The sequence below is a fragment of the Pleurodeles waltl genome, chromosome 8, assembly GCF_031143425.1.
Source record: "Pleurodeles waltl isolate 20211129_DDA chromosome 8, aPleWal1.hap1.20221129, whole genome shotgun sequence".
Taxonomy (NCBI): Eukaryota; Metazoa; Chordata; class Amphibia; order Caudata; family Salamandridae; genus Pleurodeles; species Pleurodeles waltl.
In genome coordinates this window covers 1,020,617,502-1,020,636,394 of record NC_090447.1, presented here as the reverse complement: position 1 = coordinate 1,020,636,394, position 18,893 = coordinate 1,020,617,502, and the positions used below count along the sequence as shown (strand labels likewise).

Genomic DNA, 18,893 nt, shown 5'->3' with positions numbered 1-18,893 from the left:
ATTTGGTTGCACCTCGACCAGGGCAAAGTCAAAGTTTAAGGCTGACGCGATGGAGACCTGCTCGGCTACACCTCGCGGGAGGCCTCAGTCAAAAGTTTACCTTCGGACTTAGGGGGTCATTACAACATTGGCAGTAAAAGCCACTTCCCACCGTGCAGAAGACCGCCAACACACCGCCGCGGCCGCAAATTCCGCCATGGTCATTATGACCCAAAGGCTGGAATCCGCCAAAATCTAGACAGCCACACAAGTCCACCACACCAAAGGTCAGTGATAAACTGGCAATAAGAAATCCTCCACCGTCACGCCAACAGGAATACACCCACACTATCACGACCCACGAATCCACGCGGCGGTCTTTCAACCACGGTATTCCATTGGCGGTACACACCGCTGCGCTCAAAATACACACACATTTACAAAACACTACCACATTGGACAATTCGAAATACACACACCTGATACACATACACACACCACTCCCACACACCCAATACAATATAAAACACCCACCCACATCACCCACAAACCCCTACGACAACAATTGCGACTGAAGGCCAGAGAGAGACACTACCATCTACAAACGAGCATCCACAGGCACTCAACACCATCACCCACATAACATCCACGCACCTGACACAACACACCACGAAATATCACCCCACACATCACAACACACACCACCCAACACATCACCCACACCCAGGTTTTCTGATGAGGAGCTCAGGGTGATGGTGGAGGAAATCATTTGGGTAGAGCCACAGCTATTCGGATCACAGGTGCAGCACACCTCCATAGCTAGAAAGATGGAGCTATGGCAGTGGTTCCCAAACATTTTCGACCCACGGCTCCCTTGATCTATTGGCCACTGGCTGCGGCTCCCCATTATGTTACTTTTTGTTGGCGGGTGGGGGATGTAAGCCTGGCCTAGGGAGTACATCCATTTTTCTCCCTGAAAAGAATTGGGATGACGCCAATGAAGGTATTGTAATTCTATATATAACTGTAAAAAATAAAAATGTAACAGTAGTTTAATTACAGCATGCATAGGGTTTTTTAGTAAGGGGAAAATATTGGTTGACGGTAACCCTAGTAAAATGGGCAGGTCTCATTTTTATGTAGTTATAACATAACTGTTTAAATATTGTGAAATGTAGAATCCCTTTAGTTGTGTTTAACCACCAGAGGGCGCTCAAGGACAAAATTAAAAAAGAGCTGCTACAACTGAGTAGTTTTATTTTGTACGAACTGGCCCAAGGGCTATAAATAGCTCAGTGGTTCCCAAACTGTGTGCGGCGCCCCTGGCTAGTTTTGATGGCGCACCAGCGAGCCGCGGCGCACAGATTGGGAACCACTGAGCTATGGTGAAGAATCGTGGACAGGGTCAACACAGTGGGACAGTACCCAAGAACACTGGATGACATCATGAAAAGGTGGAACGACCTACGGGGAAAGATGCGTTCCCTGATCTCCAGACACCACATCGTGGTACAGAGGACTGGCGGCGGACCCCCACCTCCTCCCCCACAACTAGCAACATGGGAGGAGCAGGTCTTGGGTATTCTGCATCCTGAGGGCCTCGCAGGAGTAGCTGGAGGAATGGACTCTGGTAAGTCAAATCTTTCACTACTTCATCCCCCACCCTACCTGCATGCTATCACATACCCCCACCCTCGCCCTCACCCCATCACTCCTACTCCTCACACATGTCCCAATATCACAAACCACCCATCCCAACACCAAGCCCTGCATGCAACACCAAAGCATGGACACCCATCACCAAAGTATGGCCACTGCACATACCCATACACCCCCCTAAACCATCATCACACAAGGTCCTACACAGGAATGCAAGCACTGGGGTACACGGTCACCCACCCATTGCACACCATGGCACACACAGATGCAATAATCATGCTTTTACACCCCTGCAGAACCCTACCCAACGTCACCGGACAGGAGGGTCCAGACATGTCCACTCAACCCACAGAAGAGGCCCACAGTGATGACAGCAGCTCTGTCCAACTGGATATAGACGACCAGCCCGGCCCATCTGGGACCTCGGGACAGTCGGTTCCCCTCACACTGGCACAAGCCACTACAGGGCTTCCCCCCTCAGGAAACACCAGCACAGCACCCACCAGGTGGGCCCATACCTCTGTCTCCAGGACACGTCAAGCAGCGGTGTGTCCACCACTACAGGGAACCCATGCTAACCCACCACCCCAACAACAACAGGGACCTGGGTGCAGTGGCAGTGGGCACAAGGTTCAGGGGACAGAGGCCCAGGAACACAGGGGAACTGGGAGGGCTGCTGTGTGACAGGGGGAGGACAGGCCCAGGGAACCCACTCTCCACGAGGCCCCCTCCAACATCATGGGAGCCTACCACCATTCCCAGGAGACGATGGCAACGGTACTGGCCAAGTTTCAGGAGACCCAGCGGCTGCAGGAGGAACAGTATTTGGGCTTCAGAGAGGAACTCAAATCCATCAATTCCACCCTGGGCACCATTGTAGGGGTGCTGAAGGAACTCGTCAACACCAGGAGGGACACTGTGGCACAACAAGGGGCCCCTGACACAATCCTGGACGATGAACTGCCCACCACCTCCGCTGGTGCTAGTGGACAGGAGGCACCACCACAGGATCACCACACCAGCACCCCACCCCCTGCAGAGGGGGAACCACCCCACAAACGGTCCCTGAGATCGAGGACAAAGACAGAAAACGATGCCAAGACCCCCGCCAAGAAATGAGACCACCCTGATTGTCATCCCTTTGTCCCACCTTGTCACCCTGTCCATCCTTAAACTGCCCCAGCTCCACTTCCTATGCCCCTTTGGACAATGCACCTGTGAGACTAATAGACTGGACTCTGCTATGGACATTCCTCCACCATCACCCCTCACCATTTTACAACCCCCTCCAATATTGAGCACTTAAAAAAAATCCCTTAAAGCACAAAACAATCTGGAGTCTGTCTGTGATTTCGAAATAGTGTATTATCAATTACAGTGCCAAAATGCTCTTTCAAATGTAATGTCAACATACCTATGTCACACAGCTCTAGTCCATGAGGAAACAAAGTAGATGTCACACAGTGGGACCCACATCTGTGAAATCATAAGGGAAAGTGACAACTCAGTGACCATACACTGAGTGAAAAGTAGAGAGGTATTAGATTTAAATTAGATGTAGCAGGCAGTGTTGTCTTCTTACCTGTGTATCACTGGAAGTATTGCAGGCTCACTGTGTTCCTGTTGTCGATGTCCTCTTCTTCTGCTTCCTCGTCTTTACTGTCTACAGGCTCCACAGCAGCCACAACACCTCCATCTGGACCATCCTCCTGCAGAAAAGGCACCTGCCAAGTTGTGACGCATGCAGCAGGCCACGATGATCTGGCATACCTTCTTTGGTGAGTAGAATAGGGAACCACCTGTCATATGGAGGCACCGGAACCTGGCCTTCAGGAGGCCGAAGGTCTGCTCTATAATCCTCCTAGTTCGCCTATGGGCCTCATTGTAGCGTTCCTCTGCCCTTGTCCTGGGATTCCTCACTGGGGTCAGTAGCAATGACAAGTTGGGGTAACCAGAGTCACCTGCAAATGGCGAGGGACAACTGTTAGACACACACTAAGGGGGTGATTCTGACCCCGGCGGTCTTAGACCGCCGGGGCCAGGGTCGGCGGGAGCACCGCCGACAGGCCGGCGGTGCCCCGCAGGGCATTCTGACCGCGGCGCTTTGGCCGCGGTCAGTGCAGGAAAACCGGCGGTCTCCCGCCGGTTTTCCGCTGCCCCTAAGAATCCTCCAAGGCGGCGCAGCTCGCTGCGCCGCAGAGGGGATTCTGACCCCCCCTACCGCCATCCTGATCATGGCGGGAAAGCCGCCATGAACAGGATGGCGGTAGGGGGGGCCGCGGGGCCCCTGGGGGCCCCTGCCGTGCCCATGCCAATGGCATGGGCACGGCAGGGGCCCCCGTAAGAGGGCCCCGCAAAGTATTTCAGTGTCTGCCTTGCAGACACTGAAATACGCGACGGGTGCCACTGCACCCGTCGCACCTTCCCACTCCGCCGGCTCGATTACGAGCCGGCATCCTCGTGGGAAGGGAGTTTTTCCCTGGGCTGGCGGGCGGTCTTTTGGAGCCCAGGGAAAAACTCATAATACCCTCCGCGGTCTTCTGACCGCGGAGCGGTATAATGGGGGCGGAATTCTGGCGGGCGGGATATCCCCAGACCCAGACAACTATTCCCACTGATTTGGTTCCAGGTGCTCACCCAATAGCCACACACGGTGCCTCTGGAGTTGCCTCATCACATAAGGGATGCTGTTATTCCACAGGATGTAAGCGTCATGCACTGAGCCAGGTAATTTGGCATTAACATGGGAGATGTACTGGTCTGCCAAACACACCATCTGCACATTCATGGAATGGTAACTCTTCAGGTTTCTGTACACCTGTTCACTCCTGCGGGGGTACCAAGGCCACATGTGTCCCATCAATGGCACCTATGATGTTGGGGATATGTCCCAGGGCATAGAAATCACCTTTCACTGTAGGCAAATCCTCCACCTGAGGGAAAACGATGTAGCTCCGCATGTGTTTCAGCAGGGCAGGCAACACTCGGGACAACACATTGGAAAACAGTGGCTGGGACATCCCTGATGCTATGGCCACTGTTGTTTGAAAAGGCCCACTTTCTAGGAAATGGAGTACTGACAGCACCTGCACTTGAGGGGGGATTCCTGTGCGATGGTGGATGGCTGACATCAGGTCTGGCTCCAACTGGGCACACAGTTCCAGTCCACCAGCGGTCTGTACACCGGAAGATGCCGCCATCTCCTCACATGGCCCAGCGGACGGTGCCTATGGAGGAGAACAGCCAGCACAGATTCAACCAACTCTGAGGTACGTACACACAGCTCACTCAGAAAACTATACATAACCCGAAATTTGCCTGTATGAGTGTTGAGCCAAGGCCTAGGTATGTGTGACACAGTAAAAAATAAAGCCATGTGGGCCCCTGAAATGGTGGCTGCCTGACCTGTAAAGTGGGACAATGGGATATAAGGTAACTGCGCTGGTGTTGCACAGCTTCGCGGTAGGCGGTCGAAGACCGCAGCGCAATTCTGCATTGGTTAACATTGGACACTATGGGGCCCGGGAGCCAATGACGTACGCCAGCGGTGACGGTACGCACCGCTGCGGACGTGACCGCCATTTTCTCTCTGTTCAATCAATTGATACCTGATCTTCGACAGGAGAGGACCTACACTGCAAGTGCTGCTGTGACCTCAGTCTGGAAGAGGCAATGGATCGTATGTCTGGGGAAAGGGCCCCTGCCTTCAGCACGGAAGAGTTGGAGAAACTCGTGGATGGGGTCCTCCCCCAGTACACGCTACTCTATGGTCCTCCAGACAAACAGGTAAGTACACTGTGCGCATGCTGTATGGGCAATGCCTGTGTGGAGTGGGGTGGATGAAAGATGGAGGGGTGAGAATGAGGCGTGCATGAAACAACAGTAAGTGCATGTGCATCATGGCAAGGGTAGGGATGCGGGCCAATGACTGTGACGGTGCAGTTGGTAATTACTTCTCTTTTTCCCCTGTACAATTTCTATAGGTCAGCGCCCACCAAAAGAAGGACATCTGCAGTGCCATCGCCAAGGAAGTCCGGACCCTGGGGGTCTACCACAGACGGAGCACCCACTGCCGGAAAAGATGGGAGGACATTCGCTGCTGGAGCAAGAAGACGGTGGAGGCCCAGCTGGGGATGGCCTCCCAACGTGGGAGGGGTGCCCGTCGCACCATGACCCCCCTGATGTTCAGGATCCTGGCGGTGGCGTACCTGGAGTTGAATGGACGCTTGAAGGCATCACAGCAGCAAAAAGGAGGTGAGTACACTCTCATTCTGCAGATTCAGCGCGCATTGCAGGTGTCTGGGTTGGGGAGGTGTGCTGTGGGTTCCCCTAGGCCAGGGCGAGTTTGGTAGTTAAGTTCCCTTCTTCATGCAGGCCCTGTGGCATCCCCACCCCACCCCACCTGTGTACAATGCCAACTACACCTAGTCAGGCTCTTGTGACATCCATGTGTGTAGAAATCGGCCATAGCCTTGTAAGCCATGTCCCAGGGATTTAATAGTGGACCCCAAGTGCACGGCGTAGTGTAGGGGGCTTCTGTGTCTGTCGTGTCCGCCAACGGTACCGGTATTGCATGCACTGAACATGTCTTTCTTCTGACTCCCCCTCTCCCCTTTTTGTGGTCTCCTTGCTCTTGTGTGCATTAGCATCATCAGGTGGAGGAGCAGTGGCACCGGAGCAAGAGGGAGCTGCATCCCACATGGCCCTGGAGGCTGACACTACGGACTCCGAATTCACCAGTGGGATGGAGGGCGAGGGGAGCTCCACGGCGGGGACGGGAGCTGACACCAGCGATACGGACTCCTCCTCTGATGGAGCTCCCTTGCGGTGGTGGCCCCATCTGTGTCCCCCGCATCTACAAGTACAGCCACCACCCCCCCTAACAGCACCGCCCTCCGAGCAGCCCCTCAGCATTTGCCCCGTGCCCGCTCACCCAGGAGGGTGGGCATCACCTTCGCCCCAGGCACCTCAGGCCCTGTTCCAGTCACCCCTGGTGCCCTCAGTGAGGAGGCCATTGACCTCTTCAGGTCCCTCACAGTTGGGCAGTCTACCGTTTTGAATGCCATCCAGGGTGCTGAGCGGCAGTTGCAACAAACCAATGCATACCTGGAGGGCATTAACTCTGGTCAGGCAGCCCTTCAGCGAGCTTTTCAGACTCTGGCCTCAGCACTGATGGCAGCCATTGTCCCTGTCTCTAGCCTCCCCCCTCCAACTTCCTCCACCCAGACCCACACCCCTGTACCTCAGCCTATCCCAAGCACACAATCAGACCAGCATGCACACACTTCAACACACAAGGGAAGCTTTGGCAAACATAAGCACCACAAATCACACAGGCACTCACGCAAGCATTACACATGCAGAGACAACTACATCCACTGCCTCCACTATGTCCCCCTCCTCCTCGTCTCCCTCCTCCCTCCCTGTCTCGTCTCCACTCACACCTGCATGCACTACATCCTCAGCCACTACGTCTATCACCAGCACACCCACCACCACACCCGCTCACGTGCAGTCACCAAACCACTACCATTCAAACATCCCCTTTGTCCTCTCCCAGCGTGTCTGTGAGGCCACCTCCCAAGGTACACAAACGCAGTCACACACCAACCCAACAGCCATCCACCACACGACAGCCTCCAGCCCATGCACCTTCACCCAAAGTCAGCAAACGTACACCTCCTACAACCACAACCTCTTCCTCCACTCCCAAACACCCTCCAGCTACCCGTCCCAGTGTTCCTAAGAAACTTTTCCTGGCCAGCCTTGACCTCTTTCCCTCACCTCCCTCACCCCTTCAGTTTCCTAGGGCCCGACTCTCCAGGTCCCAACCTAGCACCTCAGCCACAACATCGGCGGGACCAGTGGTGCCAGTAGTCACCGGATTATGGAGTGCACCAGGCAGCAGGGCAGCCAGTGTGGCAAGGAGCCACAGCACGGACAGTCCCCCACCTGTCAACCATAAAAAGTTGGACAGTGCCCGGTGGGAGAGGGGAAAGAAATCAACCACCAAATCCGCTCCCAGGGGTACAGTTGGGAGTGTGGAGACAGCTGCGACACCATCCAAGGTGGAAAAGGGGCACAGTAAAACCGGCAAGTCTGGGAAGATCAGCATGGCGGACAAGACCGCCAGCAGCCCCACTGCCCAGGAGACGACCGCCAGCAGCCCCGCTGCCAAAGACAGGACCGCCAGCAGCAGCCCCACTGCCAAAGACAGGACCACCAGTAGCAGCCCCGCTGCCCAGGAGACGACTGCCAGCAGCCCCGCTGCTAAAGACAGGACCGCCAGCAGCAGCCTCGCTGCCCAGGAGACAACCGCCAGCAACCCCGCTGCCAAAGACAGGACTGCCAGCAGCAGCCCCGCTGCCAAAGACAGGACCGCCAGCAGCAGCCCCGCTGCCAAAGACAGGACCGCCAGCAGCAGCCCTGCAGCCAAAGACACGATCGCCAGCAGCAGCAGCCCCTCTGCCAAAGACAGGACCGCCAGCAGCTGAACCGCTGCCCAAGACAGGACCGCCAGCAGCTGAACTGCTGCCCAGGACACTGCCACCAGCTGAACCGCTGCCCAGGACACCGCCGCCAGCAGCACCGCAGGCCAGGACAAGACCGCCACCAGCTGAACCACTGCCCAGGACACCGCCGCCAGCAGCACCGCTGGCCAGTGAGCGCCAATGATTCTGACTCTACTGAGTCCACCACGGGCAGGATGAAGCACTCTTGGCACAAACCCCCCTCTAGAACCAGTGGAGAGATACATCCACTTCCTCAGTCCTTGGCAGGATGAAGCACTCTGGGCACAAAGCCCCCTCCAGAACCAGTGGAGAAAGACATCCACTACCTTAGTCCTTGGCAGGATGAAGCACTCTGGGCACAAAGCCCCCTCCAGAACCAGTGGAGTATCACATCCACTACCTCAGTCCTTGGCAGGATGAAACACTCTGGGCACAAAGCCCCCTCCCGAACCAGTGGAGTATCACATGAACTACCTCAGTCCTTGGCAGGATGAAGCACTCTGGGCACAAAGCCCCCTCCAGAACCAGTGGAGTATTACATCCACTACCTCAGTCCTTGGCAGGATGAAGCACTCTTGGCACAAAGCCCCCTCCAGAACCAGTTGAGAAAGACATCCACTACCTCAGTCCTTGGCAGGATGACGCACTCTAGGCACAAAGCCCCCTCCAGAACCAGTGGAGAAAGACATCCTCTACCTCAGTCCTTGGCAGGATGAAGCACTCTGGGCACAAAGCCCCCTCCAGAAACAGTGGAGAGATACATCCACTTCCTCAGTCCTTGGCAGGATGAAGCACTCTGGGCACAAAGCCTCCTCCAGAACCAGTGGAGTATCACATCCACTACCTCAGTCCTTGGCAGGATGAAGCACTCTGGGCACAAAGCCCCCTCCAGAACCAGTGGAGAGATACATCCACTTCCTCAGTCCTTGGCAGGATGAAGCACTCTGGGCACAAATCCCCCTCCAGAACCAGTGGAGAACTGTTATCCACTTGAGAGACTGTGGCTTTGCACTCCCCAACATTGAACAGTGGGCAACCCACCCACTGTAGAGATTTGTGAGACTGTGGCTTTGCACTCCCCAGGATTGAACAGTGGCAAACCACCCACTGTAGAGACTTGTGAGACTGTGGCTTTGCACTCCTCAGGATTGAACAGTGGGCAAACCACCCACTGTAGAGACTTGAGAGACTGTGGCTTTGCACTCTCCAGGATTGAACAGTGGGCAAACCACCCACTGTAGAGACTTGAGAGACTGTGGCTTTGCACTCCCCAGGATTGAACAGTGGCCAAACCACCCACTGTAGAGACTTGAGAGACTGTGGCTTTGCACTCCCCAGGATTGAACTGTGGGCATGGAGCCCCCTCGTGGATCTGGCGTTGTGCACTCAACCGGCTGAGGTGCCCCCCTTCCCTTCCCCCTGAGGTGCCTGTTTTATTTCTAACTGATGCCCCTGCAGTGTTCTCTCCGTCTTGTTCGGGTACTGAGTGTGGGCCTCGCCCATCCCTTTTGGGCCCAGTGATCCACGGACTATGATGGTGGAATCCCTTGGACTTGTGTTCTTTGGTTATGTAATTGTATATAGTATAAATGTATGTATTTGTAAATATTTTTGATGTATGTAATTGAATATATCACAATTATTCGACTCATTTCCTTTTGTCCTTGCATTCTTCCAGGGGGGTTTGGAGGGTGTAACTGTTATGTATCAATATGCGTGTCTGTTGTAGTGGGTGAGGATGGGAGTGGGGGTGTTGTGTGTTGCGTGTGTGTGTCTCTGTTTTTTCCATCCCCCGTACCCTGTGTCGTAGGTGCAGTACTCACCGTGGTCTTCACCGCTGGCGTTCGTGCTCCTGGTAGAGGAGCAGGAAGATAAAGGCTGGTAGAATCTGGAGCTCGGGTTCCATGGCGTCCTGATTCCTCGTGGGGTGTGTAGAGGTGAGCGTTTTCCCTTCGAAGTCCTGTTTGCGCTGTGTTTTTGTTCACGGTGAATCCACCCCGGAAAAGGTGGCGGATTGGTGGGTTGTAATAATGTGGGCGGTACATTGTCCTCCGCCTGTCTGTTGGCAGTTACCGCTGCAGTGTTTGTTTGTACCGCCGTGGTGGTCGGAGTGTTAAAGTGGCTGTCTATGTTGGCGGTTTCTGCCATGGTCGTGATTCAAATTTTTTTACCGCCGGCCTGTTGACGGTTTTACCGCTGCTTTAACACTGACCGCCAGGGTTGTAATGACCACCTTAGTCTCTTTTCTGAAGATTTTCTTCAGCGGGACGAACCTGCCAGTCCAATCCGACCTCCTGGAACTCTTCTCCAGATACGCGTCGCAGGAGCCCTCGGGGACATTTTTACCTTCGGACTTAGTCGTTTTTTCGAGGTGAAAATCCTTCGACCGGGGCAAACCTAGATCTTGATCTGATGTCCCTGGAGCCCTCCTTGGATACGCTGGGTGGGATGTCCCAGTCAACTTTTTACCATCGGACTTAGTCTCTTTTTTGGAGATTTTCTTCACTGGGACGAACCTGCAAATCAGGCCGAGTCGCGGTTGAGGCAAGCCGGCTAGAGTTGCCGTAGTGGGTCGGTCCCTCTATGGAGCTTTTTTTCAAAAGTACTCCAAACTTCTCCAAACTTTTGGGGCTTCTCCCAGATGTTCATTTAAGGTTCTTTTGGGGTCCACAGCTCACCCCAAAGGTCCAGAAGCTCTGAGATGATCCTTAGGGGTGCGGACTTAAACTCCCAGAATGCACCTGGTGCAAACTCCTTTTTGGCCACTGGACAGTGGTCAACTGGTCGATTTCTTCAGGAGTTGGTGCAGTGGACTCTGCTTAGCAATTTTTCACCTGTAGCAAACAGGGAGACCCTCCTTGAACCAGTTGAAGCCAGGCAAAGTCCTTCTTGTGGTGAAGCCCAAGTGTGCAGCTGGTGCAGTCCTTCTGAGTACAGGTTCCAGGTGCAGGCCAGGGGTCCAGCAGGGCAGTCCTTCTTCTTCTGTAGTTCTTCCAGGTAGGGATGTGGTAGGGAACTGAGGTGTGGGTGCAGGTCTTCCAGTTTTATCCTTGTTCCTGGGTGAAAAGCAGGGGGGTCCTGGTTCTCCAATCAGGTGCAGGGAAGTTCCCCCTGTGATGACCACTTCCTGGGAAGTGTGGCAAAAATCAATCCCAGGAGTCAACATTCTTCAAAAATCCATCATGGCTGAATCTGATTTTTGGAGGTTACATCTGGCTGAGCCCACCCACCGGTTTGGCTAAAAATCATAAACACACCCCTCTCCTGCCCTCTCCTAATCTAATCAATGAGGCACCTAGTTGTCTGGGGTTGCAGGATGTGGGGGTGTTGCTGGGTTGCTCCAAATGTCCTTCTCTGCTTTGAAGAACAGTTTGGCAGCCCTCCCCCTTCCTGCCTCACCATCTGCTGAGGGGAAATTCCCTCCCACAGGCATATCTTTTTGTGTGAAGCCAGGCCACTTCACACCTCATCAAGGCAGCCTGGCCAGGCTTCCAGAGGCTGGCCATTCATAGCACAGCACCAAAAACAATGCAGTGCTGAAATTGGCAACTTTTCAGGTAAAGTTTAAAACTCTTTACCTGAACAAGTTATATTAAATCCAACAACTGGGAGCTGAGGGATTTATTATAACAATTAATTTGATACCAAACTCTTGGTATCCATTACTTAAGGGGACTTTTAAAATTTAAATAAAGTCTCCCCATTCTAGCCCATGGAGGCCATTCACTACAATGAGGGAAAAACGAATTTGGCTGTTTTTACCTCACCAGGGCTTATAAAACTATTTTCATACGGTCCCTGCTTATAGTTACATTGCACCCAGCCCTAGGGGCACATAGGGCACACCTTAGGGGTGACTTATATGTAAAAATAAGGTAGTTTAAGACTTTGAAACTACTTTTAGTTCCAAAGTCGAATTTGCATATAACTTTAATTTAAATCAGCCAGCAAGGCAGGCCTGCCTTTAAAATGACACTGGGCACCTCAGCAGTGCACCTATGGGTGTACTACCTATGCTGTGGTCCCTAAACCTACATGCCCTACCATATACTTGGGACTTATAGGTAGGTTGACTTAGCCAATTATAATTAGCCTAATTTGCATATTGATTCTACACAGAGCACAGGCCCTGGGACTGGTTAGTAGTACCCAGGGCACCATCAGAGTCAGGAAAACACCAGCAAAAAGTGGAAAATGGGGGCAAAAAGTTAGGGGGCCTCTGCAATCAGCCCTGTTTTCTCACAATACAGTGTTTAGAAAAATATATAATATTTATCTGTATATTTGCAGGTCAAAATGATCAAAGTTGCAATAAGTAAAAAGTCTCTTTCAAGCACAAAGTACCTGGTTTGCGTGAAAAATCTTCACAAAGGGCCTCAGAGGAGGAGAAGCGTGGAAACAAAGGGGTGTGTGTCAATTACTCAGGCCGCACACAGCTATGCGTCATTTAGTTTCCACGCAGGGATGGCTGTGCGTCGATTTCCAGCGCTCGGTTGTGGATCCTCTTTGGGTTGCGGGGTTTTCAGATGCCCAGGGGTCTGTGCGTGGAATCCTGGGCTTGCGTAGTGGAGTCACAAGCGCTGCGTCGATCCGGTGGGCGTTGCGTGGAATTTCCTCCCACACGGCAGGTGCTGCATCGATTCCGCTCTGGAAGTCGGGCTTCGTTGTCCCAGGTCGGCTGTGCATCGATCCAGTGGGCTGTGCATCGAAGTTCTGGTCGCAACGCAGGTGCTGCGTCAATCTTCTCCTTGCAAAGTCGCGCTGCATCATTCCGGTTAGCAAGCTGTGCATCGAATTTTCGCCGCACAAGGAGTTCAGTTGCAGAGAGAAGTCTTTTTTGTCCTAAGACTTCGGGGAACAGGATTCAAGCTCTATCCAAGCCCTTGGAGAGCACTTCTTCACCTCAGCCAGAGAGCAGCAAGGCAGCAGGGCAACAGCAAGGCAGCACTCCTTCACAGAAAGCCATCAGATGAGTCCTTTGGGCAGCCAGGCAGTTCATCCTGGCAGGATGCAGGTTCTGGTTACAAGTTTCTTCTCCAGGAAGTGTCTGAGTTGGAAGGGGCAGAGGCTCTGTTTATATACCCATATGTGCCTTTGAAGCGGGGGAGACTTCAAAGAGTGGCTTAGAAGTGCACCAGGTCCCATTTAAGTTCAATCCTGTCTGCCAGGGTCCTAGTGGGGGGTGTGACAGTCCTTTGTGTGAGAGCAGGCCCTCCACCCCCAGCCCAGGAAGACCCATTCAAAATGCAGATGTATGCAAGTGAGGCTGAGTATCCTGTGTTTGGGGTGTGTCTTAGTGAATGCACAAGGAGCTGTCAACTAAACCCAGCCAGATATGGATTGTAAGGCACAGAAAGATTTAAGTGCAGAGAAATGCTCACTTTCTAAAAGTGGCCTTTCTAAAATAGTAATATTAACTCCAACTTCACCAGTCAGCAGGATGTTATATCACCATCCTGGCCATACTAAATATGACCTTCCTACTCCTTTCAGATCAGCAGCTACCACTCAAACAATGTATGAGGGCAGCCTCAATGTTAGCCTATGAAGGGAGCAGGTCTCACAGCAGTGTAAATACGAATGTAGGAGTTTTACACTACCAGGACATGTAAACTACATAGGTACATGTCCTGCCTTTTGCCTACAGAGCACCCTGTCCTATGGGTTACCTAGGGCATACCTTAGGAGTGTCTTATATGTAGAAAAAGGGGAGTTTTAGGCTTTGCAAGTACTTTTAAATGCCAAATCGAATTGGCAGCAAAACTGCACACACAGGCCTTGCAATGGCAGGCCTGAGACAAGGTAAATGAGCTACTTAAGTTGGTGGCACACTCAGTGCTGCAGGCCACTAGTAGCATTTAATCTACAGGCCCTGGACACACATAGTTACTCCACTAGGGACTTATAAGTAAATTAAATAGTCTAATTGGGTAAGATCCAATTTTACCATGTTTAAAGGGAGAGAGCATATGCACTTTAGCACTGATTAGCAGTGGTGAAGAGCACAGAGTCTAAAAACCAGCAAAAACAGTGTCCAAAAAGTGGAGGGAGGCAGGCAAAAAGTTAAGGGTGACCACCCTAAGGCTCTCAGGTCTAACAATTGAATAAAGTTTGCTCTAACCTGATGACCTAGTATTGTGACTATTAGGGAAATGAAATTCATAAAACGTATAGTTGAGTTGTGGTTATTCACATTGTCTCATGCTTGATGATTCTCTTAATGGTTGTTGATAACTTACACTGATGATTGATATTCATCAATTACTACATGGCTAGGATACTCCATGCGATTCAAATGGTTCATCAGCCTATACGCGTCTCCTTGTAAGTTTACTTACTAAGGAACAGGCGTTCTTGCAGTACCACTGGTCCCTCAGTCTGCCCACCTTATTTTGAGCTAAATCCCCCCTCTATAACAAAAGGCATTACACTGCCTGCCCTTTTAAGCCGGTGGACAGTGTAAAACCTGGCAGTGAGGGACATAAGAAATCAGGAATCATTGCTTTTTTTCAGAAACAAATTCTTGATTTGGTAGTTTGTTTCTGAAAAACAAAAAAGTTAAAAATGTGTTAAATGGTCTTCAAAATGGACTGCGGCCATCCACCAAAAGTTTTTTTTTTTCCTTGAATAGAACTAACATGACTGTGGTTCCTTTCAAGGTACAGAGATAATCTCTCGGCTGGTGGTTATCTCTGAATTTAATGGATGCAGCAATGTCATGATGGAAGATGTAATGTTGAATCGCACAGTAAACTAAAATTCAGGCCCAAGCCCTCGAAACACGTGCTGCCTAGTATCTGAAGTGAAGTAAAATGCTAAACCATTGGAAAATGGATCGTCATTATGTTTAAAATATTTGTGACTGATTAAAGGTGATTAATGGGCAATCAGATCTTTGAATCAAGCTGAACATTTGCCTTTTATGTATTAAAATGAATTGATCGTAATTCCATTTGAGTGACATTATTTTGAAATCATTGTAAAAATCATTGTTAAACAGTGTGATTGAAGTGCTGATAGCTATATTTAATGGAACAAAAAAACTACAGTTTTGGTTATGGCTAATAGTTTATTTAGAATATGTGTGATAACCTACGGTGAGGCGGTGAGTGCACAATTACCTACTGCATGGACAAAATCTAATATCATTGAGACCCTTATGGAATTGTTTGCATCAATCATTGGTTGAATGCAAAAGATTCCACTTTGGAGAAATATAAATTATATGCAAACAAGAACCATATGAACTTTCGATCACGTTGAAAATCTAAATCATGCAGTGTCATTAAAAATTTGCAAAAGTGAAAAACTGTCACATGAACAGAAGCTTCTTGCACAGTCTCAGAAATTTGTGTCTGAAGAACCGCTACATGAGGATACTTATAGCATTACGAAATTATTGCAACAAAAGAATGTTTGAAATTTAGAAATAGTTTTCAATTAATGTTTAGTTGTTTCAATATCTTACACAGGACCCTAGTTTGGTATTTGTAGCCAAGGCGTATACCTGCTTATTTTATACCTTTATTGTTGTCCATTCCCCCAACAGCATACATTGTTCCTACTGTGGATTTCCTGGGTTTCGTCCGTGGACTTTGCATATGAGTCCTTCTTTCTGGTAATAGATGATATTTCATGGCTTCCAGTATAAGCTTCTGACATTCCAGGTCATCTTTGAAAAGCGCATGGTTTTCGAGATCTGCCAAAATCTAAAAGAAGCAGAATATGGAACATTAACACACACACATATGACGATACATGGTAATATAATAGAGAACAGTAACAGATACCTATCAACAAAGTTAGATAGAGGGTAATACACGTTTTTTTCAAACTTTACCATTTCACGCATTTACTCGTATGAACTTAAATTGTTGCAATACATTTACAAAGCATCTTGCTGACCACTGCACCTGGTATTACACATTATATTTTTCAATATGCATTTTATTTCTGATGTCCTATAGACCAAGGCCAAACTACAGACCAAAGCCAAATTATAGTGAAATTTACAATGGCAAAATTTTTAATTATACTAAATCAGAACATTGATAATAAAGCATACTTCATAGTTGATTTGTGATTCCTCAAAAGAAAAAAGTTCAAACTTGCATTGTCTGAATAAACGTAATTTCATGTACACAGCTCTTTAGTTTTACTATTTATCTACTGTAGACTGAGTTTAGTGCTCGATAATGTGTTACAAGACATTCACTGTAGGCTGGGGACAAAGCTACATCCCCAAGGCAAATACCAAAAGAACTGTCTGGAAGTTGACAAGCAAGATGAAAGAATTTGGCTGCTTATCAAGAGATGAATAAGTTTAAACGATGATAAAGCCGATGAAGTAAAGATGAGAACCGACTACATAACAAACCACTCTCTGCTCAATTGACGTATCACCAGGGACTGTGCAATTGGCAGAAGCTCCAACATGGTCTGCAGTCATTGATTCCATTCATCAATCTGTGGGCATGATTCTCAAAGCGTTAAATTTAAAAGTCAACAATTTGCTTCCCCAGTATGACTCCTGATATTTGTTGCAAGTGTCCTACGTATATCACATAAATAGTATTTATTCAATAATAATAATAAATCTATGCTAAAATGTGTGCCTGCACAAATATTCTGCAGGTGGTTGTTTAGCAACTCCAGTGCCTTATGGGCAGTGAAGACCTTTGTGCGACCTGATTTGAACCACCAGATTTTCACCACCAACTTGAGACATGGTATGCATTGATAACAGATTGAACGATATGCTTGTTTTGGATGAAAAGATGATTTATCCGGTGTTTGCTAAACTACCTGGGTTTATTTATTGAACAAGGCTGGCTGAGGGTTACGTCTTTGTTACAGGGAATGTTCAGTATGTCTTATTGGGTGGGCCCATTCACTTCCTCCCATGTGCTTGGTGGCTGTGGCATAATACAGGATTTATTGTCGTTCTCTCCCTTTAACAGCTATCTGAGGCCCTTCTGGATCTAAAGCATGAACCTTTGTTTGTATGTATTTAAGTATTTAGGTCCATATTTATACTCGGTTTCCGCTGAATTAGCGTAATTTATTTTAAGCTTATTTAGTGCAAACCTAACTCCATATTTATACTTTGGAGTTAATGTCATTTTCTGGACGTGAAAACCTTCCTTGCGTCAAATGAGATGCAAGATAGGGGTTCCTCTCCAGAAAAGGATGATATGGCCTTTGCGCCATATTTATCCCCGTGCTAAAATCCAGCACGGGGGATGGGGGCCTTAAATAATAGCACCATTATTTAACGCCTGGGTATGGGCAGGTGTTAGGGGACCTGTAGGCATATTTCCATGGTCAGAGACCATGGAAAGTGCCCAGAGGTGCCCTTCACTGGCCCCAGAGACACCCCCATCCCAGGTAAGTATATATCTTTTTTTCTATTACCCTGCTCGGGCCTTGACTTGGGGCCTCCTGCACAGCGCTGGCCCCAATGCCCATGCCCAGGGGAGTTTGTCCCATGGTCATGACCATTGGGGTGGTGGGCATGGCTCCTGTCTTTACTAAGACAATAGCCATGTCCATGGAGGTTGTGTGCGCTACACTCCTTAGAGGCAATTTTTCTGCCTCTAAGTAGTGTAGTGCCATAATTCGGTGCACAAGCCTCGGTTTCCCATACGCCTTCCCCGCACTGTTAGCGTCCTTTCGAAGGACGCTAACAGGGCATTAGCGCCGGCTAGCGACATTCCATAAATATTGAGTCCTGCAGGCATATTGGAATGGCTCTAACCGGCACTATATTTTTTTTATGCAAAACTGCGCTAATGCAGTTTTGCGTGAAAAAGTATAAATCTGGCCCTTAGTTTTTAGAAAGTAACCCCAGTTGAAAATAAAAACACCAGAGCACCTTAGAAAAGCACAGAGGTTACAAGATAGGTTAATATAGCAAGGGATGATGTTAGAAGGGAGATGTGTACTCTGGAGTGTTTGGATGTGTAAGGGCTAGTCAGTGGATAGAAATTAAAGTGTGTTGGTTTGTGATCTGAAGATAAGTGTTTTCATTTGCATTTTTAACAGAAGGGAGGAGATGCTTGTCAGATCTGCATTCGGTCATATTGTTTTACGGTTCCCACTAAAATGGTTAGAATGCGTATTAGGGTGGCAGAACTTCAGGGCGAGAGAACTGAGTCCATCGACATCATCAGAAACTGTCATCCAGATCGCTAGCTAGCTCACAGTGCAACACCTGAATCCCCAACCTTCCCAGTGTAATATATGATTACAGCAACCTCGAAAATGACCACTCTGACTCACAAGGAAGTAATGGAAACTGATCTTATCCCTTTCGCTGTTTACTTATACATGGCCAGGGTAAACACAAGAAAGATACGAAGAAACATTTTCAAACATTTATTGGAACAATAATATTCTTGCATAGAGATAATGCGCTGTGCTTATTATGTAGAAGAAACAAAGCATCGTAACTACTGTTATTAACATGGTGAAAATACAAAATAGTCTACTCATGGTAATCTTAGATATGCATCTTCCTACCTAGCACTGTCAGCAATCTAAGAGCATAGCAGGTGTACCCTTTTACCAATCGAGGAGAATAGCCTAAGATCTCCATACTTATAGAGCTGAGCCATGGTGTCAGTCTAGAGCGAAGTTGGCATGCTGAACACAGGATTTGTTCCAGGACAGTAGTGAACTGAGTACTCCTCTGAACCACTGGGCAGAGCACCATTTATATAATCAAAACCGCACTGTGTTAGA

At 49.5% G+C, this 18,893-nt stretch overlaps 1 protein-coding gene across 1 annotated transcript in view; it reads right to left on the bottom strand.

Moving 5' to 3' along the window:
- Positions 1–18,893, bottom strand: part of KLHL1 (kelch like family member 1) — a 1,088,169-nt gene that overhangs the window by 364,012 nt on the left and 705,264 nt on the right. The window contains exon 6 of the mRNA XM_069205295.1: positions 15,673–15,859. Coding sequence (XP_069061396.1) covers positions 15,673–15,859 — 187 coding nt within the window. The remainder of the gene's footprint in view (positions 1–15,672; positions 15,860–18,893) is intronic.